At 42.7% G+C, this 27,551-nt stretch overlaps 1 protein-coding gene across 2 annotated transcripts in view; it reads left to right on the plus strand.

Annotated features, from left to right (window-relative positions):
- The first annotated feature begins 1,509 nt into the window (after nt 1-1,509).
- Nucleotides 1,510-27,551, plus strand: part of ZNF804A (zinc finger protein 804A) — a 136,364-nt gene continuing 110,322 nt past the window's right edge. Inside the window, exon 1 of one of the 2 annotated variants that reach the window (XM_056496374.1) lies at nt 1,510-1,799. Coding sequence is in view for 1 of the 2 variants with exons in the window: in XM_056496373.1 (XP_056352348.1) it covers nt 3,292-3,402 (111 nt within the window). In the remaining variant the exon portion in view is untranslated. Of the gene's footprint in view, nt 1,800-3,056; nt 3,403-27,551 lie in introns of those variants that run through there. The other variant, XM_056496373.1, reaches the window with a different exon arrangement.

Genomic DNA, 27,551 nt, shown 5'->3' on the forward strand with positions numbered 1-27,551 from the left:
ATAATAAACAGAATGAGGCAAGAAAACTTAGGTGAAGGGTTAAGATAGCAAAGTATCAGAGATCAGCCCAAAGGGGGAAAAAAAAGAAAAAAAAAGAAAAAAAAAAAGAGGCCAACCAGAATTAGCAGGAATTTTTTTGCTTGTTAGGTGTTATTTAATCCTATTTGTCCTTTGTTTATTCAGTGCTTTGGAGGAATTGAGTGGTTTTTAATTGTTTGTTGTTTTTTCCCCTCCCTTAATAGAGAGCAGAAGCTATAGCAGCTTTTAGTGCTGTTGGGCACTTCTGGTTGGCACAAAGCTGGGTGAACCCTTGAAACTTGAGCTGTGGGAGTAGATTATTTCTTTCTTGCTACAAGAAGATGTTCCCAAGTCCTTGGACCCTTAAAAGTCTCTGAAAGGCCAGAGAGCATCTGCACAGCCCTGAAAGGACCCAGGTATGGCTGCAGCAGCTGAGTAAACGTGTCAGCAATGAGTCTGTGCAAGGAATTCAGGGAAAAAGGTTCCAGTTCTTTGAGATGGTGGATGTGTGGAGCTTCATTCCCAGGCAGAAGGGTCCTCACATATCAGTAATGTTCTGTTTAGAAGGTGGAAAAAAATTGTTCTAGTCCACGTTATTCTCAGGAAAGATTTGGCTAATTTTATTTCTTGCCTAGTTTTATATCTTTTCATTACTCTATCCTACCTAAACTTCTGACATTTTTGAGAGAGAACCACGCCCCTGATCCTGCCTGAAGTGGGAAGCAGGCCTTAAGCGTGCTGTGTTTTTAAATTTATCAGGTATTTATAATATTGACTTGATTTTCACATGGCAACGAACTTGCTGGCTATTTCTAGATGTACACGTACATCCTCATAACCAGAAAAATCGTGTTACTGTGCATTATCACACCCTTTTTTTGGCTGTAACGAGAAGCAGCAAATTCTGATCTCTCACCTGTGTCTCAGCTGTCAAAACTTTCCACTTTTGCCATTTCCTAAGCACTGAAAATGCTAAAGAGTGAGTGGCAGCTGTCAAAATTTACTATTCACTGTGTACAAATGGAGGTAATGATAGAAGATGTTTAGCAGAAGGATGCACATCTCAAAAACTGGGGCTTCCTTCATCAAGGATGCAAACACCTGAGACAATAATTTCTGCCAGGGAAGTGCTTGTGTGTGTCCCCATCCCAAATCCTCTGGCAGCAGCTCCTCTGTTTTGGAGGACAAGATGACAGAACACTGCTGTTATGCTGCCAGCAGTAAATGCTGACTAAGAGACATGTTCAGATGCTACATCACGTTTCTGGGCTTCTCTCCTAAGGTGTCCCTTCCTTTGGCACTGGAAATCCATGCCATCAATCTTGATTTTTACAATGCAGAATAAAGCAGGTGAAGGATGAGCCAGCTAAGAGTATTTCACACCTCACATGAGAAAACTGCAAATCACAGCTACCTTATGGGGGGGGGAGAGAAAAAAAAAAAAAACCCAACAAAACAACAAACCACACTTAAACATCTTTCTTGTGCACATCTTGTGACAAATTCTGGTCCTGGAAGCCAGCCCCGATTTGTGTGTGCTGCAAAAAGAAAGGAACACTTAAGCTGGTGAAGGAGCAGGGGTATGCTCATGCTGATGGTTTTCAGTTTGCTGGGGGTTTGTAGAACCGAACGAGCACATTGCACGGGCGCTGAGGATCGCAGAGTCTGCGCCAGAGCCTGCGAGAAACCATGGTTGCTGTCCTTTCCCTTGCAGCCAACCAAGCCCTGCGAGGCCGGGCGGGCACAGCCGCCTCCGCCCGCGGCCCCGGGCCGGGAGAACCGTGAGTAACCGGGAAAGGGAACGCAGCCCCTAGGAGGAGGGATGCGGGTGCCCCGGGAAAGGGAACGCAGCCCCTAGGAGGAGGAGAGATGCGGGAGCCCCGGGAAAGGGAACGCAGCCCCAAGGAGGAGGGATGCGGGAGCCCCGGGAACGGGAACGCAGCCCCTAGGAGGAGGGATGCGGGAGCCCCGGGAACGGGAATGCAGCCCCTAGGAGGAGGGATGCAGGAGCCCCGAAAGGGGGAATGCAGCCCCAAGGAGGAGGAGGGATGCAGGAGCCCCGGGAAGGGAGAATGCAGCCCCCTAAGGAGGAGGAGGGATGCGGGAGCCCCGGGAAGGGGGAATGCAGCCCCAAGGAGGAGGGATGCAGGAGCCCCGGGAAAGGGAATGCAGCCCCAAGGAGGAGGGATGCAGGAGCCCCGGGAAAGGGAATGCAGCCCCAAGGAGGAGGGATGCAGGCGCATCGGGAAAAGGGAATGCAGCCCCCCAGGAAGAGGAGGGATGTGGGCACCCCGGGAAGAGGGAATGCAGCCCCCTAAGGAGGAGGGATGCAGGAGCCCCGGGAAGGGGGAATGCAGCCCCCTAAGGAGGAGGAGGGATGCAGGCGCTCCGGGAAGGGGGAATGCGGCCCCAGTCGCTTCCCCGATGCCGTGACCCAGAAGTTTTGCCAGCCCGCTCCCGATGCTTCAGCTCGCCGGGCGGGATGCGGCGGGGATGGGCTGCGGCAGTGAAGGGTGGGATGGAGCTTACCCCGAGCGGGGATGGGAAATGACCGATTTCCCCCAATTTCGTGGCACCCAGCGCGGCGGGCGATGGAGCCCGGGGAGCGGGGGAGCTGCTCCACCCCGGGCAGGTGGAGGTGCCTGTGAGTTGGGTGCTGGAGAAACGTGTAACAAAAAAAAAGAGAAGGGCGCGGTGGGGGGCGCGGAGGCTGCGAGGAGGAGCGAGCGTCGGGCTGGGGGCGTCGCACCCCGGGCATCTCTCCCTGCCCACCCCCACCCCCCAAATCCCAGAGGAATCACACTCGTCGTCGTCCCCACCCCCGGAAAAAGGAGGGCACAGCCCACCCGCGGGGCTGGCTGCCGTGGGGGTGCGGGCTGCGCCCCGTCCCCCCGCCCGCGCCCCTTTACCTGCCGGCCCGTCCGCGGCGGGGGCAGCGGGGCGTGGGGCGGTGGGTGGCGGTGGAGGCGGCGTGTGACAGATGTCCTCCTCTGACAGCGCTCCGTACCAGCCCAGTGGCTCCCTGCCATTGGCTCAGTGCAGCCGACCGGCAAGGCTGCTCGCTATAATAGCACTATGCCTGCCGGCGGCGGCGGCAGCTCGCTCGGCTCCGCCGCGGCCGCCGCGCCGCGCATCCCCATCCTCATCCCCATCCCCATCCCCATCCCCATCCTCATCCCCACCCTGCTGCTCCTCCCGCGGCCGCGCCGCGCCTGAGGGGCCGCTCCCCGCCCGGCGCCGCCGAGCCCGGCCCGCGGAGGCGGCTCCGGCCCCATGGAGTGCTACTACATTGTCATCAGCTCCGCGCACCTCAGCAACGGGCACTTCCGCAACATCAAGGGAGTTTTCCGCGGCCCCCTCAGCAAGAACGGCAACAAAACTCTGGTAATGGCTTCTTCTTCCCTTCCTCCTCCTCCTCCTCCTCGTCCGGCTGTGGGCAGCGGGAGCCGCCCGCCGCCCCTCTGCGGCCGCGGGGACGCGGTGCCCTCGGCTCGGGGCAGCGCTGCCGTGTCCCCGCAGCGCTGCGGGCGGACGGACAGACAGACAGCCCGGGGAGTGCCGGGCCCGGGGAGCTCGGGGAGGGGCGGCTCGGCCGAGAGCATCCCCCCGGTGACCGCCAGCCCCGGTGACAGCAGGTCCCACCCGGGCAAGCGCAGGGAGGGACCCCAAACTTGTCTGTCTGCTTGTCCCGGCCGTGCGGGTAGAGAGGTGTTCGAGCACAGCGTGAGAAACGATGCGCGTTTTGGTGCGCTGGCTGCCAAGTTCTTCCCGAACGCAAAACTCGGGGTTTGACAGGACTCGGTGGGTTTGGGCGATTTGGCTGAGATGCTCCGGAAAGTCTGCACAGGGTTTTCGGGCTGTTTCCGAATCCGCCCTCCGTGCTTGGGCATCTTTGCATCTGTTGGATTTCCTGTGGTTTTGCTGACTCGCTCGAAGTCGCCTGGTGCTGTTGCTGAACTTTAATGGAAGAGTGAGGACGCAGCAGCCCTGGCGATCCATGTGCTCCGCTGCCTGCTCAGATAAAAGGGATGCAGGGTAGCGGCAGGCTGGGCGAGCCGCATCGCCAACATCTCAATCACGGCACAGCTCCGTGCGGACAGATGTCTGGAGAGGAGGATGGAGCTGAAAAGAGGGGCTTAGCCACGTTGTTTATCTCTCTCTCCCATCACTGCCTTGTTCTGAAATCCTCTTTGGAGGAGATGGAGCAGAACTTACTCACCACATTCTTGTTCCCTCGAATGCACGACCTATATTGATGGGGAATTTACTGAAGTACTTAACATTTGCTAGAGTTGGCAAGCTTGCAATTTCTCCCTAAATAAAGAGATTAAAGCAAGTCTGAGCCAAGTCATAAAAATAGTAACTACTACGAGAGAATCTGAGGCAGATTCTTGGACTGTTTCAAATGTGAAGTTCCTGCTTTCACGTTGTAAATCTTTACAATTTTATTTGCTGCGGATTCTGCATATTTTTCTGTTAGGGATTGCGTTCTTGGAATTTTAACAAGAGTTTGTAGTATCCATGAGATGGCAATATGCGTGTAATATTTCACTGTTACAGTTGCAAACCCAAGACCTGCTGCAGAAATATTTGGTACATTTCAAATAATGGCATGATACATCACCTTCTTCCCACTAAACAATTTCAGTAAAGATGCATTTGGCAGGACTGAGAATACTCTGATGTAACTTTTGGACTGTGTATTATCTTGCAGTTCATAATGGATTCTGCTTCAACAGCTTTTTTTTTTTTATTATTATTTTTTTTTCCCTTGGCAGAAAAGGAAAAAAAAAAAAAAAGGCAACCCTGTATTCTCAATATTCCTGATTAATTTATCTACTGATAAAATTATTGGCGACCAAAGTATTTTGGGAAAGACTGGTGCTAACTTCAAATTCAAATTAAAAAATAATTGTGTGGGCTTTGAAGTGCTCATACTCTGGGGAAAAAAATGTACTCTGGGAAGGTATTTAACTCAACCCTGCTTTTCAGTGAGGGGACTGCCACAAGAGCCCTTAGCTTTACAGCTTCTGTGTGGGCACTGAGCACTGGCAAACTTTTGGTTGGGTTGAAAAGGAAGAGTTCTTGATGTTGGCTCTGTGGACAGCAAAATGAAATCCTTTCCTATGAAATAGATGCATAGATTGTATAGATGCAGGCATCAAGGCTTGTGTTTCTGCTTGGGCTATTTTTTAATTTATAGGAGGTAGAGATACCATTGAGTTGTGATACAGGGCATTGCTAGCACAGACAGAAGTGCTGAAGTACACTTACCTCTATTTCAATGGGAAAATCAGATGTTTCATTGTTTCAGAGGATTGGTCACTTTCATTGTAAACAAGCTTTTCAGACTTGGAAGGATGAAAATATTGATTAGTGTAAGCTAGAATAAGTCTTTAGAAATTCCTTTTAGTTTGCTCTTGCTGTCTTCCATCACGGTTTAAGACTAGGAGAAACAGCAAACTGTGAAGTTAAAAATCAGAAATTTTGGAGCTGCTCTGACTCAGCCATATCTTCCTATTTGCTGTACAGCATTCATTGTCTCTTCATCTGAGCTCCAAGCTTTCTAAAATCACTGCTTCCTCATAAACCAAGGAGAACCTGAAAACAGCATGGAATTGCTTCTGTGCAGAACTTGCATTTGTTTAGTTTTGGTTCTCCTTCAGAGTTCTGCCACCAGACTCTGTCTAGAAATAGAGATGAGTGTGTGTGCTCCAGTAGAATTTCACATCGAGTAGAAAAGTGCTGGATCTGGTCAGATGATGTGGTTTTAAGATGATTTCATGTGGTGTATTTTCAAACCTGAGCTGGTCAGCTTTCAGGGCAGAAAGCTCCTTGGTCCTTTTCACTGCTGTCCCATTCTGGAGTGACCTGCTATTGCCCTGAAACTCTTTTTATTTATTTTTTTTCCCCCTGCTCTCCAGGAGAGGTCACTGAGGGATTTTCTTTCCCTGATTGTTTGTCTCTGTGGGTGATCCTTACATGTTTGTCCTCTGCCTGTGTCCTGTTTTACACAGAACTAGTCATTTAAAACTTTATGAAGATTTGGTTCAAAACTCCCAGAATACAGCAGGAAGAAAGAGTTACAAACCTTTGGCCAGCTTTTAGTGAACATGAAACACAAAGCTTTGGCCTTCTATAGAAGCTGCTCAGTGGAGAGTTACTTTTTGGTAGAAAAGACAGAATAACAGTGTTTCTATAGCCTGGTCTTTTCTCTGAGGCACATCTGTCTTTAATTCCTGCTGAGTGTGAGCTTTGAGATGGGGTTATTTGGGAGGGGGAGAGAAGTGCGTGAGGAATAAAGATACAAAGTAGGAGGAGGATGGGGAAGGCCACAGTTCCATTCCTCAAAAGAAGGGACTGGGAAAACCTGAGCTCAGAGGGAAGTGAAAGGCACAAGAGGGAACAAAGGAAAGGGTGGATTCAGGTAACTGAGAAAACAGGTTACTGCAAAAACTTGTACAATTGAATAAAATAAGAAGAAGTTGTTGGTGAATGGACCTTTATTCAGGTGAGGGTGGGAAATGAAGGAATGTGTATCTGCATGCAGTTTGGGTATTTCTGACAGCTCTGCCCAGTACTCAGTGCATGTGGTGCCCCCAGCCCACTGGGTAGCTGTTGGGGTAGGGATGCCTTATCCAATTGTAATCTGCTACTTTTGTCAGGAAAATAAATCTGAATGAGCCCCTGTGGAAGAATAGCCTCCAAACCCTTATTAAAAAGTAACTTCAGAAAATGGAGCAAAAAGAAATTGGAGGTGTTGAATAAGGCTTTATCCTCTCCCTCTGCAGTTGCTATTTCCTGAAATATCCTTCAAGCATGCACAGTCTCCCAACAATAGCTAATTTGCCACTGGAGTACTCCATGGCAGCTCTTTGGAAGGTTTTTCTGTTATAAACTGCTATAGCAGTTTATAAAAGTTTTTTGCCACAAACTCTTTGTTTTGCCTATGGTCCTGAACTTTTAATTCACTTACTCTGTTATTTTATAAGCCTTATGTTATCAATGCCAAATTACAGTAGTCTGCCTTTGTAATTCATCTTCCTTGCTGGGGCTGCTGTCTTGCAGTTTATAATCTCAAAAAGTATTGAAACTTGCAGGAAAAGAACAGCTTTCTGGAGAGAGAAATCAGTTGTTTGGAGTTGAAACCACAGGTGATTTTTTAAATCCTTAAAATGTCTTTCAGGATGCAAACCCCAAACCATTTGAAAGTATTTATCCCAGTTAATATATACAATTTTTGGTTGGTCAGCAAGAGACCTCTGTCTGGTCTCAGTTGGTTAAAGGACCAAATACTTCAAACACAAGAATCTCTTTTTGTGACTAACAGTGACCTCTATATATGTAGATTTATACTTTTGGTTAAAAAACACAAGGGACTCCAGGGGTAGAATGGAAATAGTGGTTCCCCCACATCCAAGGGAGGCAGTCACAAATTATTTATAACTGGAATCAAACTCTGAACTCAATGCCACAAGCCTGGTGGAGAAGATGATCTCATGAACTTCAGGTGGCTACCATGCAGTACAGCTTTCTTGGTTATGACTGCAGGGATATTAATTAATTAATAAAGCAATTAATTTGTTTATAACTCCTTTTAGAAGTCTGAGGGCGTGCCTCTACTTTTTTGAAAACCCCATGGAGTTCAAATACTGCCACACTGGTGCCCTCTGAAAATGCCATCTGTTCCTCAGGCTGTCAGTTGTCTTTAGCTCTCTCACACTTTGTAGAATATTTTTGTATTCCCACATCTACCAAAGTAAATAGGTTGTGGTGGACATAAAAAATGTATTTTATGAGAATTTCTATTACAAATATCCATTCCCTACTACAGGAAGAAAGTATTAAACTAAAACATTTCCTGATGAATTGCAACTGCAGTTGTAATTCTCCATGATCACAGTAAATATCCATTGATTTCAAGCTATCTAGTGCACATATAAAATAAACAATATTTACCATAGGTTTATTTTAAATACTGGTAAAATGACATCCTGCAGTTCTCTTTGCCATATTGTATATTACCAGTAGCTGGAGAGTAATTTTTCAATTCTATCTTACACATGCAGAATTTAATAAAACTGTTGCAATACATTGTTTTTCATCTTTAATGTTGCAGAGTTTGTAGGGTTGAGTTGCTAGGCCAGAGTTGTAATAGTAAAGGCAGAAAAATCACCTGTTACTTTATTCAGTGTTATGTTCCCTGTGGGTCTGCTACAGTCTTTTTTGACTAAAGTTAGGAACTTGAAAGTGTTCACTTCTGTGGGAGAAGCTGAGCAGCCCTAACTCATTAAATATTAAAGTGAAAAAAAATAAATTCTGCCTATTTTAATTTGAATAATTAATAAGCATTGCTTAGGTCATGATTGAAAACCAAGCACTCTGAAGACAACAGAATAAACTGGTTTATTTAAGGAACAATAAAATCATACCTGTGTCCTACCTGAACTCAGGTGACTGGGTTTATTTGTGTGAGGCTGCCTGTAGCAGTTCTGGTTCAAAACATTAGCAGCAGGTGTGTTTTGGTGAGTTAATAGGAGACTGTCATGTTTTAAGTGCATTTCCAGAGCACTTGAGAGAGGTCTCCAGCCCCGTGCAGTGACACACACTCCTGCATCCATCAGACTCTGTGTGACTCCATCATCTGGCCCAAAAAATAGCAGGAGCTGCAGTCCAGCAGACTTAAACTGGGGCAGCTTCTGCTTCAGAGCTGTTACTGAGCTGACTTTAGTTCTGTAAAAGTTTATTAAATGCATGGTGAGCTTCAAACACGTCGGTGTTCTGCTGAATGGAATTAGACTGTTACCATGCTTAAATTAGTACACTTGTTTGGCTTCTTCAGATGGAGGCCTTAAAGAATGAGTCTGAGGTGTTGAATATTTTCTGATGCAAATATCCATAGCAATCTCTGAGATGCACAGCATTAATTTGAACATGTTGCTCACACTTGGAGAACGTGCTGCTAACGTGTTGTTTACCATGCTGCTGGAAAACAGCAAGCTGGCTCCTCTGTTTTCAAAGCCATAAAGATGTTTTTGAAGTCTTTAAACTAATCAGACCTTTCCTAGGTGCAGATTGCCATGCTGAAAAGTCTTGCCTTTGCTGTGGGCTCTGGGAAAATTCAGGTTTCTCGACCTTCCTATCAGCAGGGATTCACTGCTGAAAAAAAAGTGAAAAGTGCAAAGTTGTGGATCTAGAGGATTCTGTGGAGAGTGGCTTCTTAGTTGGGCACAGTGAGGTTTTGTGTAGAACTTGAGTAAGTAGCTGCAAGATCTCTGATGCCCCTAACTGGTGACAATTGCAATATTTCCTTTGCTGAATGGCATTCAGGCACCTCAACAGCATCAATCACTCCCTGCAAACATCAAATCCACTGAACAGATGCATCTTAAAATGTAGGTAGGGATGAGCTCAAAGAATCCCACAGAATCAACCCAGAACATTTTATTTAATATGTTAATGCAGCTAATAATTATTTATAAGCCAGATTCTTTAATGCTGCCTGGTGGTAGTGGAAAGTGAGTTGATTTTTTTTGTTTTGTTTGCTCACTTGTGATTCAATTGTAAACATGGGAGAGGGAGAGAGCCTTCCTAATATGGCTGTATCTGGCCAGTCTCTCAAAAACAAATACTCATCAGACCCTTCCATTTTTCCACACATTTTTGGAGTGAGAACAAATGCTTTTCCCCCAGCATTCTTGAGAGACTGTTATATGATGAGCTGTGACTTACTGTTGTTTAAAAAAACCCCAAAGTAAACACAACAATATTTGCTCACAAGAAGGCACAATATTTGTCATGTTTAACCTTGTTTGTTCAATGGAGATAAGAAACTGTCTGAAGGCATCAGGAAGCAGGAGATTTTAACTCCCAGAGTAATGAATTTATTTTGTTAAAATCTGTTTACAGTTCCTTTCCTCTGAGGACTGGCCAAGGCAGGGGTACAGATGGGGCAGAGGGTTTTGTTTCTCCCTTGGCAGAGGATGTTTGTTCTGAACACTCTGAGTTGAGTGTGAGCATCAATTTCTGTGGGGATTTTTCTTTTTAATTAATTCAGAGAGTAGATCTCCAAATACTTTTAATATGGAATTTAGTTATACAGGTAGTGGTGTAAGAAAGGAAATGCAGGTTCTTTCTTCACAGCTGTAAGAGTAAATCCATAAATAATGCCTGGAGAGTGACCTCCACATCTCCCACCTGGCATTGCTTCCCTGATTGCATATGATAAAGAACAGATTTTGTTGTAAAATTCTGCAAATGTCTTGCAGAATGTTGAGAATTTTTTGAGGAACTGAGAGATATTTTTATTTGTTTGTGTTTAGAAGCTCATCAACATTCTTGGTTTGTACCAAAGACTTAGGACTCGTCAGGCTTTGTGTCTGACTGGGGTGATTTGCATTTTAAAATGATTTTTTTTTTTTTAATGTGTGTGAAAATGGTATTTTTAGAGAGGCTTCTTTCCCCAAATAGCAAGTGATCAGGCTACCTCCTCTGGGACCCAGCTGAACTCAAATATTCATGTTGCAAGATTCCTCACAGCCAGCACACAGCCTGATTGCCTGCACTGGCCAAGTCTTGGTCTGGTTGTTTTCTTTCAAACAACACCTGCTAGAATTTGCCTCCTTGCCTCACAGAAATGAGTTTCTGGACTTAGGAAAGGAGGTTCCTTTCCATCTCACTGACTGCATATTCCCACAAGGAACACAAACCAGGGGAGGTGTCCCTGCCCATGGCAGTGGGGCTGGAACTAAATGATCTCTGAGGTCCATTCCAGCCCCCACTGTTCCATGATTCTGTGATCTGACACCTGTGAGATGATAACTGGGGTTGAGGGACAGTATTTTCATGAAGTTTGTGGATTTTTATTTTATTTTTTTTAATAAATACATCCTGATTCACATGGCAGAATACAGTTGTTTAAATAGCTGCAAATTCTAAGTATTTAATTTCTGCTGCAAACGTTTTTGACAGGAAACCACAATACCCATTACAGAGTATCAGCTACTCCTTCCATCAAATGGATTTTGATAAAATATCTGGATTTTAAACTTGGGGCACACTTGGGCCTGTGAAGGATTATGATGCATAGGGGGTCCGGCCAAGTAGTCCATAAAAAATCCTGAACCTAAATTTATAAAGCAAAAGCAAAATCTCCCTTTTTATTTTATTTATTTATTTTTTTTTTTTACTAGTCATTATTGAAATGTGTAATTATATAGCAAAGTTTGCTTAAAGATGTGTAATTGTATAGGATTCTGTGTGTTCCTCTGTGGGAAACAGTTGGTTTTATCATGAGGGTGTATAACACAGACAAGGATGTCCTCAAACCTTGCCAGCCCTAAACCTGCCTGTCCCAGTCTTGACACTTAGAAATTCTGTTTATGTGAATGCTGAACCCTCATTTGGGTTGGGCTCTGAATTTTAAAATATGGGCAAAGTAAAGATGTGGTATAAAGGGCTTTATACTGGAAATCCTGGGCTTCTTATATACTTGCAGCATAGTACACTGTGGGTGTAGTCTTAATTTTTAAAAAAAATATTTTATTCTTACAAAATACTTATTATTGTAAAAAAAAAAGTTTTAGGCTTGCTTAAAAGGGAGACTCTGGAAACTTAATGTAATTGCATAAAAAACATTATGTTCTTCTATGTGAGCAGTAAACAACTGTTTCTACAAATAAACCAAGGTAGTCTTTTTTTAAAGCAAAATATCTTTTATGCTGCAAAATATTCTCAAAATATAGTTAATAGTTCAGGATACTCTGAGGGTGGCAGTGGAATGAATAAACAGGTTTTCTGGCTTCTTTGCATTGATATTTCTAATAGCAAAGCTAATTTTTTTTTCTGATAGTTTTATGGAAATATTTCATGAGGGAGAAAAATCAAGATAATATTTGCTTGTCCTTCTGCTGTGCAAATGAGCTGGTAAATCACTTGACACCTGTTTGTTTGGCAAATAAGTGAATTTGCATGAACTAGCAGGTGGAATTAAGGATTAGAAAGAGGTGGAAGCAGTTTTAAAGGACTGCTAGCAGAGGTTTGTGGAGTTGTAGCCTGTTGTATTACTAATGCTGAGCTGACAGAAAAGCTTCCCACCACCAGGATGTCAGAAATGTTTGAGGTTTTCTTTATGAAACACCTTGGAGTGCTCCTGGGCATGAAAGTGTCATGGCAATGTAATTAGAAAAGTCCAGCAGAACCTGGTGGCTGCTCCACCAGCTCCCTGTGGTGACCAGGTGTGCCCAGACCTGCTCTATAAATAATGGAGAGCTTCAAAAGGAAAAGTGGAGAAATTATTTACTCATTTCCTGCTGTGAGATATGGATTGGGAAGAAGAGGGCAAAACAGGCTCAAAACTTTAAGGGGTATAAGGAAAAACTTTATTAACAAAATTTAAAAAATCATAAGAAAATCAGAATAAACCTTCAGAACACTTCTCTCACCACACCCTGTTTTCCTTCCCACTAACAAAGAGACAAAACCTGGAATTTTCAGTCAGTTTACCACCTCTAAAATAATCTTTCTTCAGTCTACTTAGGGAGAGAAGTTTCTCTTGCCATGCTATGGAGACTTCACAAGAAACAGTTCTCTTGTGGCTTTTAATTTCCTGGAATAGCAGCTGCCCAGAAATCTGCACTTGTGAAGTCCCTCCCATCTTTTGAGCCTTCCCACAGCTGCTTTCATGGGCCATGTCAACTTACTGGGGTGCTATTTCAAGGATGAGCTGTTCTAGCATGTTCTAGCACAAAAACAAAAAGTTCTTGTTGTTCATCTCTGGGAACAGAGGTGTTCTTTTATTCCTGGGGTGAAGTTTCTCACCTCTCTCATCTCTCTCTCTGTTCAAATTTCTCATTGGACCATAGCAATATCTACTTGTTCAATACTGGTGTGTTGGCTCACAGTTCTGTTAGGATGCTACGTGCCCCTGGTGCATTTCCAAGAGTTCCAGGAAGAAAACACAGCCTCACACAAAAAGAATTTCAGCCTAAGACTGATGGTCAGTCAAGCTTGTCCTGGAACTATGTAAGAGGAGACAAGTTCAAGTTAAGAGATGGGAAATCCTGATCAGATACAGGGAAAGAAAATAAAATTAAAGGAGGTCAAGCACTGGAAGGAGAGACTGTGGCATGTCCATCCTTGGAGATGCCCAAAACTTGACTGAGCAGCATTAATTTAATTGACTGTGCTTTTAAGCAAAGCTTAGGACTAAATGTCCCTCTGTCCTCAGTCAAGGTTACAATTTCACGTTTGGTCTGCAGGAGAGTGGCTTTTATTTGAATCCTCTGTGGTGAGGTTCCTTGGGGAGTGAGGCAGGTCAGGGCTGTGCCTTTTGGGGCTCCTGGGTGTTCCTGGCTTCCCTCATCCCAGATGACATCCAGCAGTGCCTTCTCTGGGGAGCTCCTGATCTGTCAGAGGTCTGAAACACGGGGCTTGTCTCAGCTCTGAGCAACAAATAAATCAAATGCAGCCATCCAACCCCCTTAGGATTCCTCTGTAGGGATTCCCGAGCTGAGCAGTCAGTGACCCAACTTGTAATTAAGGGAGATGACAGGCTCGGAACTTTTCCAAACTAATTAATATTTAGCTCTCCCTCTCCACAGATCGTGTGCATTGTCAGCAGTATTTTATTGATCACTCTTTTCCATATGGAAAATTACTGGAGTATATAACCTTAATTTTGGAAAGGCTTTTAAAAGGTACTCAGGAACACAACCGAGAGAAATTGAATTGTTGTCATTAGAGCAGCTCTGTGCAGAGGCAAGGAAAACTCAAGCCAAGCATTTTCTAAAGCATCTTATGCTGCAGTCCTTCATTACAGATTGTTTCAAAGAGCAGAAAAATGAGAAACAAACTATCACCCTTATCTTGTTCTGCTCACACAGCTCTTGCACTGTGGGATGGGCAGTGCATACTTCCACAGTTTGGATATTTCAGAATTGTTCACATATTTTGCATCTTTTCATACAGTGGGTGTGGTGTGCTTATGGTTTTGATACATTTATATACTTAGTTCATATTACATATTTATATTTTTATATAAATATAAAAATATAAAATTTTATACATATACATATATTTATATATATAATTTATATATATACATATATATATATATACAATATATATACATATATTATATGTATATATATATATACACACATATACACAATATTGTTAATATATAGTTAATATACTGTTATATAGTTAATATATAGTGAATACTCTGTATATTCAAGCCCATTGTTTAACACAGTGGTGTGGCATCACACTCATTTCCTATAGCTCTTGATTGTCATAGAGGAAACAGGAATCCTGAAGGGAGGAAATGCCAAAATTCTTCATGAGTGGCTGAAACTCTCTTTTCTATAAGCCAGGTGGGTAGTGGCTAATGCTGTGTTGTAGCCACGAGATGAATGTTGGATTTATTTTCAAACCAGTTAGTAGAGTGACTAGAGCCATGTATATCACCTTCTAAAAAAAAAAAAAAAAAAATCTGTCAGAAGTTTTATGCATAATAAATGTGAAAGCTACAATATGGACTAAATTATCAAATGGCTCAAGTTCAGTGTCTCTTTGAAAGCTAGAAGGGGGGCTGTGTAGAGGAAATTGCACTTGTATTTTACACCTGACAAATTGAATTACAGCAACAAATCTGTACAATTACAATTCAGAGACCAGGATTTCTTCTTGGAGTTGGGTAATTAGAAGCAGGACTAAGGTTCAAATTGGGTTCTTAGAAAGAGTCCCTTACATGAATATGACCTGTAGAGAAACCAGTGTTTTCATCTCTTCTATTTTAAGAATTTTGAATAATAATGTAAAGTGACTCATCCATTATTTCCTCATCTCTTCATCAGCAAGACGCACACGAAATTATTCCTTTGATTGTTTCCCTGCAAATGGGAAATCTTTACAGTTTTGTCTCTTTTCAGCAGGCTTTCATAAATCCAATTAACAGTAATGAGTCTCACATGTGTGCTCTGAGAGAGAAACAAATGGACCTTTTGTCCCTCCAAGTATGTGCTTAACTGCAGAAAAGGAAATGAAGGAAAAGCTTTTGGTGAATAAGGGGTTTCAGAATCAGCAGCTCCTGTCTCGTTTTGCAGTGGCTCACACGTTCCCCTGGTTCTCCCTGCCCTGTCAAGGGTCCTTGTAGGAGCTGTAAATGCAGGATGAGCAGTGCTGTTGTAAGGTGGAGAGCACTATTGTTACCTCCAGTTCTAAGATTAATTACTAATGGGTCGTGTTTTCAGTGGAATGGCAGGACTGCAGTAGGGTTAATGTGACTGTGCTTCTCTATCATGACATAACTCCATGGGAACAGAGTTAGAAAAAGTAAAAAACATTAATAGCTCAGCGACCTATAAAGAAGAAACACTTAGTGCCCTTCCTTAGGGGTTCTGTTGTCTCTCTGAAGAGCAGGATTGATGTGGCAAGGAGTTGGTGACATTTTGTGTTATTCAGCAACATTTCTTGTTTACTTACAGGCACTCTTAGAGCAGCTATGAGTTTCCCAGTGACACAGGAGGTCTTGATCAAGCTCAGTGCTGTTAACAAGTGAATGGGGTCTTAGTAAATTAGTTACTGCCTCTAGGAAAGCATCTGCTCCTGTTGCTGGCAAAACAGCCTGAACACAGGGTATTTTGCTTAATTTAATTCGTTTCAAATTAACACCAACATTTGATTACTGATTTGGGTATTGGGTTTGGGAAGGAATACTCTAACAGAGGAAATGTTTCCTTGAATTTGGCAGTGCTGAAGTTTGGGGTGGGGTGGGTGGCTCACAGCAGTGCCACAACCCACCAGAAGTCCCACTGAGGTCCCCCCACAGTCCCCCACCACCCAAACCTGCTGTGTGTCCCCAGAACACAGTCACAGCTGACATGTGGAAAGGCTCTGAAGAGCTCAGTGCAGTATAAATACACTGAAACCATATGGTCCATCAGAATCATAATATCACTTCAGAGGTTTAGAAATAGCGTGCTTATTAGCTGTAATCACTTCAAAATTTTCACTGAAGTGAATAGCTGTAACCACTCAATATAGTTGTATTTCCATACAAACCTTTCTGCAGTTTGGTTTGGAATAGAAGTCATCACCATTCACCCAAAAAAAAGAACAGTAGAAGGCTCTTTGGGTATCCCCTGGGTCTGACAGCCATCCAGGAGGATCATGACTGTGCTTTGACAGAGCTGTAGACTATGACTGGTTCCATATGAGATGACCTAACGTGTACATTTATTTGGATGCTTTATACTTTAAAATAAGAGTAGTTGCACTTTTCTGCCATCAAGAATTTCCTGAAACTATTACTATATTGTAACTGTGCTTCCTTTTGTGCTATTTGAAATTAATCCCATTTTGTCCTGACTAATTGCAGTCTCCTTGATGGCTACATCCTTCAGATATCTGTAAGCTGCAAGAATCCTCATTACTTGCACCTTTTCCAAGCTTGGCATGCTTAGCTGTTTTCCTTTCTTCATATGTCAGTTCCTCTGGTTGTGATGGTGGCGTGGCTTTTATTGGAACTCCCTCCAGCATTCCAACATAAATCCATCAAAATGCCTCCCAGCAGTGTGTTTAAAAGGTGAAATGAGAAGAACTCCATGGATGGTGCTAGGGGTTCCTTGATGTACCTGGGGGAGGATTGTGCAGCCTGCATTTGTTGTGGCATGCACTTGTTCTATACATAGCCTCAGCAGCATCATTGGGACCACTCACTCCATTCTATTCTTGTCACTTCCCTCTTCCCTCCTCCACTCCTCAGACTCCTTGTCACAAATGCAGTGTTTGGCTGTGGGTAGAGTTTTTGTTTTTCTGGAGTCTCCACCTGTGCTCCGACTTCTCTGCTGCCTTGGATGCATCCACTGGAATGTTCAGCTTCTCAAGAAGGTGCTTTGATAAATTCCAGGTTAAAACACTTGTAAGACAGGCCTGTTTGTATTTTGTAAGAATAGTGTGATCCTTGTCAGGAGCTGACAGATTTATTTCCTTCTGCTCTATTAATTGCCCTAAGTTGTGTATGTGTGTGGATATATTTGTTCTATTTCTTGTGACAGAAGAGAATTAAACATGAATTACTTCTACACAGAGACATAAGTTTTATTTCTAGCCTCTTTGTTTTTTAATCTTTGTCTTCCTTTCCCCTGGTGTGTTTTTTTCTCCTTCTGTGGAAAGTCTCCCACCTGGGGGAGCATTTTGTGCTGTCCTGCCTGGTGCAAACCTCACCTTGGTGAGGTTCATTTCCATTCATTTTCTATTCACCTTCCATTCATTTTGTAGCACAGCTCTTTGACCTCCCAGTCAACTTTAGCTGACTTCCCTCATGTGATTTTTTTGGGATGATCTGACTCCACTGAATGATTCTATTTGGAGGAAAAAAAAAAAAAAGCTAAGTCAAATTTGCTACTTTCATGGCAAATATTTAGAAATACATGCATTTTGTTGAACTTTGATCTCACTGCTGATTCTCTTGCAGTTTTACAGTTTAATTTTCTCAATTTTGCCACCCTGACTAGGTTGTTATTCTCATCACTTACCTACTGCAGCCATCAATTCTTCATAGACTGATTTTTTGAAATGACAGACATAAATTGAATGAAGCTGAGCTTCACAGCAGGCAGATGCTAGTCACCCTAAATGCATTTTTACTTCTAAAAAATATGAGAGCAGGCAAGATGTGCAGTTATTTAATCTCAAGAAGCATCTTGCTTTAATCTGAAGAAGCATTTCCCAGGGATGCTGCAGACTGCCAGGCTGCAGAAATACACATTATTGTCAACTTTTTCATAACAGGGTTAGCTCTTCCATCTGCCTGTTCTCTTTCACCCCTCATGGCTGCAGGGAAGCACAGGACATCACTCACTGTGATTTTGTGCTGCCTTGCTCTGGGGTGACCCTTCTGTTTTCTTCTGTCCCCCTTTCTCTGGGCTGGGGGTGAGCTCTGTGTTTGAGAAATACCTGGAAGAAAATAAACAGATCTAGTGATTACTTTCCTTGTTTCAACTTGTTTAAACTTTAGTATTTTATGTTTCTTTCTGCTTTATTTCCCTGTTCCATTTCTTTTACATCCATGATTTGGAGGACTGAGGGCTGCCTATGACTATGTTGGAATTGAGAAGGTGATTTGTTAAATGCAGTTCTGTACTTCTTTATGTCTGTCTGTCCTGGGCTTCTGCGTTGCTTTGCCTTTATTTTTCATATAACTTTTACCTTTTTCCATATTTTTGCTTTTTCCTATACCTCCCTAATGCCTACTTTTTTTCAGTTTTTTGCTATTTTTTAAGCTTTATGCCATTTCATATCCCAGATGAAGCCAATTTCAACACTGGATGCCATTTTAGAAGCAGATTAACTGCCTTTGCTCAGTCTGAAAACGAGAACTCGAACTCTGAGCTTTTGTTTTGACATTTGTGGTTATTTGTCAGAAGTAAAGAAGTGTTTTTGATTATGTGGTAAGAATAAGCTCTGTAATACAGTCTTAATTGCTTTGCTTCTTAATTTGTTAGACCTGGTACAGATTTAATGATACCATTGCAGCTGGCATTTAGCTGATTGGAAAAACATGACAATTTTTGTATTTAGGTGCTGCAAATGAGAGAATGGCAAAACTGGTTCATGCTACTCTTATTTTTCTGCTTGTAATGCTCCCCATTTTTTTTCTTATATTCAGGTTGTCTTAGCATGGCAGATGCCTCTTCTAGAATTTTCTTGTAATTATTTAGCAAGATATTGCTTTAATGAAGTAAGCAAGAAATGAAGGAGATACTTTAAACTGAATATATGATATACTGAAAATTTAAAACTGATTCCACTTCTTGTTTTCTGGAAGGCCCAGAGGTAAAACAAGATGGTGAAACTTTGGACTCCTCCTGTCAAATCTCATTAAGGCTTTCTTGATCAGCATCCCTTTGCTTTTTCCAGCTTGTCTCCCACAAGGACAGCACCTGCAGGTGACAGTCACAATCCAGAGTTTTAATAAACTAAAAAAATAATTGTGTGCCCTGGGTGTGCACACACTCAGGTGCTTGCTGCCCTGTGTATGTGCATGGCACCCTGTGTGCTGCCTTCATCAAGCTGATGCTGGAGTGTGCAGAAAAGCTAAATGGCTGGGAAGCAGCTGCCTTGTTCAAAAAAGCCACTTAGTGAGACATTTACTGAGGAGGTAACATCTTTAAAAATATTTAGTGCCACTCAAAAAAGCAACTTTGTGAAATATTTAAGGAACAGCTTCTTTGAGGGGAAAATCTGGCAGGTTTTGTGCACTAGTGCTCCTGTCTTTTAATGTTGTAATCACTCAGCTGATAGGAAGAACATCTCTTCATTATTTAATACTTAGATCCACTTACCACCTATAAATACAGTTTGTACTGGAATATATAAATTGTTTAAAAGGTAGGAGAAGAGAACTGGCTTCCTTACAGTGTATTAAGTGTTAGGCTGCTAGCTAAATGTGTCCAAATTGCTAGATAGGCAGGGATATGGACCTTTTTACCACCTGAACACAGCCCTCCTGGATGTCTTCATGCCACCAAAAACTGGGCTTTTGGAAAGATTCTTGCTTATGTAGTGCACATTTTACCTGCTTAAGCCAATTTTCAATATTATATTTATTTTTTTTAAATGAATGCAGTAGCTTTTCTGTTTCTTTTAATGTTGCCTGTGTGTAAATTAAATTAATCCCCTCATAAATTCACACATGCACTCAATCCTCTAACATGCAAGCTTGTGTTGTTAGTCTTGCAAACACTTCTTCATCATCAAACTCAAATCTTCTGTTTTGAGACCAAGTCATGTACCAGCCATTCCCACTTCATCCTTCCTGAAGCAAAGTGTCTGTTTCACTCATTTTCAGTGTTTGCAACCACATATTACAAGTTGTCAGTAAGTGACAGATTTTAAAATACAGTCCTGTTTGCTTTTCCAGTAATGAAATGCACAGTAAATGAGATTTCTTGTATGGTCTGCTCTAACTGGGCAGCAGTGAGTCACATCCTTATTTGGATGTTAGTATTTAATATATATTTTCATATATATATCTGCCTTTGGATACTTTAGGTGTATCTGACCCACTGGAGAGCCCAAAGATTGTTCCAGTTTCTACCCACATGTCCTTCCCTGATCCATGCCAGTGCTTGGGGGTCAGAGAGAGATCCTACTGTGTCTGTCAGTAACTGGTGAATGTTCAAGTCATTTTTTGGGGCTGCAGGAATGAACCCACTGTCTTGGCTGAGCAGTGTTACCCTGTGTTATCAGAGCACACTTTTAGCTGAGCAGTGATGTGCAGATGGATCCAGCTTTGCTTGCTTTCCTCCTCAGCCAGAATGATGTGAATAACCTGTATTTCCTCCAGGTCAGGGCAGGCATGAGCTCATGTGAGTAACCTGAGAAATTGGGGCTGTCCATCTGAGCTGCAGGAGCTGCCCTGACGTGGCTTAAATGATGCAGAATTATTTTTGCCAGTGCCTGCATTTGTAATTTATTTCAGAGAGAGGCTGTAGTTTGGAAGTGAATCACCTTCCCCCCTCTAGCACGTGTTGGTGTGATTTGTGCTGGATGAAATTAAACTCCTCTCTGGGATTCTACCCAAGGGTGAGTTAAGCCACCAACAGAGGTCCAGACCCATGGCTGCCCTTTGGATAGCTTTGGAACACATGGCTTGGGTCTAGGAAATTGGAATGAATCTAATTTGAGTCAAGTCCCTGATCTGCTTATGGCACATGTTTATTTACAAGAGTTGCATCAAGCTGGAGATTCATCCTCCTGTGAAATTTCCTTATAATGTAGATGTGGCCATATGTCTACACACAATGTAGGCTGAGCTATTTCCAGAATCAGAATTTTACTCTGTAAAATGAAAGTGCAATTAGTTATTATGCTTATAATAGTTATACCCTTTCCTTTGCAGTATCAGGTGATAAAGCAAGAGGAAATTAAAACATCTAACATTTTTTTGTTACGTGCTTCCACGCAAACATTCCCTTTGCACACAAAGCCCACAGAATTTCTTCCCTGTGTTGTTGGCAGTGCTGTTAGTGCAAGTAAGGAGGCACAAGAGCAGCAGGGGTGTAGAATTAGGGCAGCAAGCCCCCAGTGTGTGTGCAGTGATGGACCTGAGGTGCTCCCTTCCTGCTGGCTCTGATCAGCTGCAGGTGCCCTGTGCTAGGCAAGCCCTGGAGTGCATCTTCCAGCTCCACCTGGGTGCTCCAGCACCTCTTAATGGTGTCAATCAACACTTGGTCAGTGGTGTCCTGAGGCTCCCACTGTGGAAAATAAAGCACTAAAGCACACACACACATCTCTGCTGTTGTGCTCACCTCTGCCAAGCAGTGCTTGCTGGAAGCAGTTCTTTAAGGTGAGACATGAAAGTATGGGACAGGTGATGGTATGAAAGCCTGTAATGTGTTTATTAATTTATATTTGCAGTTGGGCTTGCTTTTACTGCAGTAGAATATTCATGTGTCCTTTGAAATTAATTGGTCTGCTCATCATTAAAACCAGTGGGGATCTCATTTAAGTAAACACCCAAGAATTAAGCTTGCAGGAAAAGTTCAAGCTATTCCAAGCATTTGAGAGCAGAATCAGTGCCATGTCTGTCTATCTTTGTTCCCCTTGGATTGTGTCCTTCTGGCTTCATTTAGGGGTAATTGCATAAAGAGGAAGAACTACACCTTCACTATCCATCCCTGCAGTCTCCAAATCTTCTCTTAGTGATTGCATCTTTAAGGAGTTTATCCTTTCCACTTCACTTTATTGAGCTGAGTTCACAAAACAAACCTTGTGACTTTCACACTGCATATGTTTAATTCCTGATCTCTTTCCATTTAGGATTGTATAAACCAGGTCAGAAAAACAAGGCACAATCTTTAGAAATGTTATTTTAGGATAGTTAAGCCCTTAATGCTTTTCCATCTGACACTAGGCAGGATTCATTGTAGAAGTTCAGTAATTAAGTCAAATCACATGCTGTGCTTCAGGGCTGGGAGAGGAGCTTGGCACCAGCACAGCAGAGCTGCCCTCCTGCATTTCCTTAGCAGCTCTTCCCACATCACTGCCTCAAAAAAAAAACCTTTATGCCTCCTCTAATCACCTCCCTGGGACCCTGCAGCATGGGGAAAAAACAGACTTAGTTTAAGGATTTAAAAATAAATAAATATTTCAATATTTAAGCGCTCTGTCTCTGGGGCAGGAGCTCTGGTGGACACTGTGGGATGTCTGAGAGGTCTGACTGCTCTGGCTCTGCCTTGTGCAGATGGGACAAGGCCAGGGTTTCTCCTGCTGCAGAGATCTTCCTGGCCAGAGGAGTGAGTGTTGCTGCTCCTGATGGATGTTCTTGCTCCAGAGTCTCCTCCTCACTCTGCCAAGCTGAGCAGCAAAGGTGTTTCAGCAAACCTGGTGACAAAATGCCTGTTGACTTTAAAGCTGGGGCTCCTTCCTCTTAGTGCTGGCTGTTTGTGTGAGACTTTTTTCCCTGATTGTGTAAAATCTGTGCAAATGCTTGCTTTAGGTGATGAAATGTGTACAGCATGAACTTCTGGGAGGTTACTGCTCACCATTGCTGCAGCAAAGTGCTGAGATATGTGTAAAAGAATGTGTTAGAATATTGATGATTCCATGCATTAGGAGACTTACATTTGTGAAATTAAGGAAGATAATGTATCTGTAGACTCCTGACTTTTTCAGAGAAGACCAGTAAGTGGCCAAGGATAGTTTGTGTATACAAGTATTTTAAACTGAGTTAAAAAAGTTTCCTGCAGAATGAAGTACAGGTCACTTGTATATATTTTGAATTACAAGGCAGCAAGGTTGGTAGGGAGGCATTTTCCTGTTGTTGCTGGTGTATAACCTGGGCTGGCAGCTCCCCTTAACAACTGGACATAACAGCCCTGAATGGGCTGACTGCTACCTGCCCATGCTGGCTCCTTCTGTTCAGCTGGCTTCCTGCCCACCTAGAAATTACTCAATAAAAATTGAGTGAAATAGATGAGCCTGCAGTGATCTGTATAAAAACCCTCCCCAAATTATTTTACCTCCAAAATTTCCTGTTGTTCACTGGATCACTAATATTATCTGTTAAGTTAGGGGAAAAAAAGAAAGCAGATCAACCTAATTTTCTAGTAGATGTGTAAGGTAAAATAATAATACACAAATTCTGATATGAACTTGAAATTTAATAGTGACATAGCTAGAAAGAGTCATTTATGAACCAATAATGCTGATGGAGGGGGGGAAATGTTGAGTTATGAGAATGAGCAAGACGTGAAATTACAGCTCCAGTGACATTCTTTTAGAAGAAAAACCGAACCAAACCCAAACAACTCTTAATTTCTCTTGGCTTTAGTAAATACTGTGTGGGTTGTAAATGCACACTTCTAGTGAAAAGCCATCTGTAATGCTGTATATTTCAGAATATTTTGGTAGAAGTGTCACCACTGTGACTGTTTGCTGCCACTTCTGAAAACATGGTGGCTTTTGTTGTTTGCTTGGCTTTCTGTTTGTGTTTTTTGTTTCACTGTTTGTTGTTTTTTTTTGTGTTTTCTGTTTCTAGCTTTGGGTTTTGATGGAGAAAGAAGTGTGGCTGGGCTCATTTTCCCCAGGTCCATCTGAGGAAGATGGGCTGGCTGTGACTCAAAGCCAGCATAAGGACAAGAGCAGTTCAGCACAGCTGGGTGCAGGGTGGGAAGCCAGAGCCTGGAAATAGCCCTTGGCCATGTCCTGGCAGGCAGGAGCGTGGATCTGATGACTCCCAGGCAGGGTGGGAGGCTGCTGCAGCCTCTTTGTTGTGTGACATTGGAGAAACCTTGAGCTGATCTGGTTTTCTTTGCCAAAAAGTGGTTTATGAAAAGTGCTCTTGTACTGCAGTCCTGCAGTTGAAATGGAGCTGCTTTGGTCTGTATCCTGAATACATCTGTTTGAAAAAAAAATGGGGGGAGGGGGAAGAAGTGTTAGAGGAGATAATTAGAGAAAAGCTAATTAAATGCATTGCTTTGTATTTTTTTATGAGCTCACTTTGGAAAAAAATGTGTATTAAATACTTTTCACTACTGCCCTCTTCTCTCCTGCTCTCCTCTATTTCATCTCAAAGTGTTTTATGAGAGAAGATGGTAAAATATTTTTTCAATGCTTTGAGATAATTTTAGATATTCATCTTTTCTACTAGTTGACTGGACTCTAATCTTCATGAATGCAAATTCTGATTGGGGCATTCAGTTATATGAAAGGCCTGAGATGCATTTATGCAACAGACTCTCTCTGAATTTTATTTGTCTCTCAACCTCTTCAGAATTTCCAGTATCTGTTAAATACTGGGAATTTCTTTGAGAGAACAGAAATTCTCAGTCCCTGATCAGCATTTCTGGATACATCTCTGCAGCCTGATGCCTGGAATTCTAACAGCCAAATGCTTGGCAAAGGAGACAGATCCCTCTTGCCTCTGTCCAGTGCTTAATACTTGTCTTTTTGATCTCATAGAAAAGGAACAGAGTACACATGCAGGCAGTTCAGCATGGAAAGCAAATGGGGGGAAATTTGCCATTTTCCTTGATGATTTAAAAGCTGAAAAGCTGTGATAAAGCCATTATTGTTGTTCTTTGCATGTAATGTTTGTTGTCAGGGAAAATGTTCTTGTTCCCTGCAAACTGCTCCCCAACTCCTGACACACCTTCAGCCCAGGTGCTGGTATTTGTGCTCCCATGGGAACTTTTGTCTCAGTTTTAGGGGTGAGAAAATAAAAAGGAATAATAGTAAAGCTCCTTTATTCCTGCCTTGTTGGGCTGGAGAATTTGCCCTTTTCCCTGTGAGTGGATTCTCATCTCAGAGTGAGCCCTGCTCTGCCCTGCTGTGGGGAATTTCTTCTGCTTTGACCAGTTCTGCCCTTTGCAGGTTGCTTGCATGTCCTTGGCTTTTTGCTTGGTTTTGGTTTTCCTCCTGTTTTGTTTAATCAGTTTATTTTAATTCAAAATCTACCTGTGGAGTTCAGGGTGTATAGCATTTATATATGGTAGCTTAAAATTACAGCAGTTTCTTTTTTTTCCCTCCCTCCAGATCCCTCAGTAGTTATAAGAAGGATAGATTATTTTATCTACAGCTTCTCCAGGCACAGTAATTTAATCAAGAAGGTCACCTCTTTGCTCCTGTTCAAAAATCTGGTTTTGCAACTTTTAACATTGTATATTCCTGTGGGTATTAGCCTAATAAGAGAAATTGCAATATTTTTTGTGGAGGTTTGCTAAGGATGGAAGAGTTTAATTATTAACTGTTGTTAAGATAATAACTGTTTTACATTAATATACCTTACTGACAATTCACAAATAAATCAGGCTGGAAGTAAGATAATCTTAGAAGGCTGCATAGCAGGTTTAAAGTAAACATTCCTGGAAATGCACTGTGTGAGCACAGTCCCACTCATCCCTGACACAGAGCTTTGAAAGAGATGCTGGTGTTTTACATTCCTGCCTTTTATTACTAGATAATGAACACACAGGCACAGTGCACCTCATATGAAGAGTTTTTTGTGGGCTGTAGAGAATCACTGACAATTCTGGCAGGATTACATACACAGACTTTTTATCTGACTTTTTTTATGTCTGTCTGAATGCAGTTCCTTTGGAGCACAGTTGGGATGAATTCTGGGCTGGATGACAGACATTTTCAGTTCAGGAGACAGGTACTAGCCAACTTTGGGCAAATAAAGCAAGAGCAGAGTTTTGCTGTTGTGTGGAGGATGGCATGGTTCTCTCTCTCTGGTTTATGCTTACTTCCTTTGAGCTCCCTGCCAAGCTTAGGAACATGTTTGGATGTGGCACAGATCTCTCTCTTCACTGGAATGTGAAAGGATAGCTTTGGGCAGTGGCTTTGTATCGAGCCTGTCTGTGTCAGCCTTGAGCTGCAGCTGCTGCTTTCTGTCCTGCCAACAGCACAAATCCAGCATGAAATCCCTTCCTCCTCTGTCTCCATGCCTGAGCTAGCCCAGTGACTTGGCAGCATGCAAATTTGGCATCCACAAACATGGGTGAAGGCATCTTGGGCATCCACTTTGGTACTGGGATCTGCAGTGCCATCCTGGGTTTAGCAGTGTGCAAGGAATTAAGTGGAGGGTTGGTTTCTGAGAAGCAGAGGAAGAGGGCTGGAAATACAAGCTTTGTCCTAAAAAGGCTCTGGCCCTCATGAAATGTAGCTCACCTTCACCTGTGCTGTGGCCAGCTATCCACTGGGATAAAATCATAAAATATGTGGGGGTTTTAAGGAAGCTGGGAAGTGATTTTGTGTTGGAGATCCATAATTACATGATTTTATGTCCATACCTTATATGCCTTCAGTTTTAATAACTTCTGGAGGGAGGCTATATGAGTGAGTTCTTAAGAAGGCTCTGAGTGCTGTCAAACTGTTGGATTAGGGACAAATGTGATGGGAAATAATCAGCTTGTGCTACTGAGGTGAGATGGGGTGGGTGAGAATTGGGGATGGATTGGGGCATGTGTTAGCTGCCATCAGCACGTTGGGGAATTGGAAGAAAACATACAACCATTTGTGTATTTTCCCAATCATTACTGTTGCACTGGGATATAAAAGGGCCAATGCATTCTTTAGGGCTGTTGTAGAGGGAAATTAAGAAGACTGCAGAGAAGAGTGTGGAGATGCCAGGAAAGAGCTGCCTGTGGCCTGCCTGGGGATTAAATTACAGCACCTCAAGGGAACAGGGGGTTAGTAAAGGCTTGGCCATGGGTTTGTCCAGAGGGACACTTTCCCAGGAGAGGGAGCTACACCTGGGAACAGCCCTGACAGCTTAGCTGGCTGGTTCTAGTGCAGCCTGATGGGCTCATGCTTTCATTCCCAAGCAATTTAAATTCCACTCTACTTACTTTGTAGTTCCTATCAATGCCATAATTTGAAGCAGCCTAAGCTGGTTATTTCATAGTATAGGTTCACATATTTCATTTGGATTATTATTTAAAGTTTAATGTATCTGATTTAGTCTCTCACAGCATAAAGCAACATATAAAAAAGGACACAGTTCAAGGAGAAGCTTGTTGTCCTAGTCAGTCATGGCTCAGGTATTTGTTCTTACAGCTATTAAATACTACTTCATCCCTCTGACTGAGGAAGGCATTTTGGACTTTGCCTTAGACCTATGTTCTCTTTTCCTCTCCAGTGTTTTTTTGTTCCTCTAAGCTTTCTGCTTTTAATATCTTTTCTTACATTGTGTAAGTCAGCTTTTCCCAAATCCTGGATTTGTGGGGATGGGCAGACATGTAAAGCTGGCTGTGTATCTGGCTTGACAAACCAAAAAGGAAAAATTACTGAACAGTTCAACTGGGAAATAAGAGTAATGTATGTTTGGGCAGTTCTTTTTCTTTTCCAGTTCAGGGGGAACCCAACATGGAGCAATATATGCAACCTCACTATTCCCTATTGCTTCCCATATTGCTTGTGTAGAGATTTGAAGGAAAATCCCTAAGAATGAAGGAATATGAGAAAAGTATGAAGCAGGATAATTTAATTTTTCTCTGTAATGTTATGTCTGTTAAAACATC

Source organism: Oenanthe melanoleuca, chromosome 7, assembly GCF_029582105.1.
Source record: "Oenanthe melanoleuca isolate GR-GAL-2019-014 chromosome 7, OMel1.0, whole genome shotgun sequence".
NCBI classification, from domain to species: Eukaryota; Metazoa; Chordata; class Aves; order Passeriformes; family Muscicapidae; genus Oenanthe; species Oenanthe melanoleuca.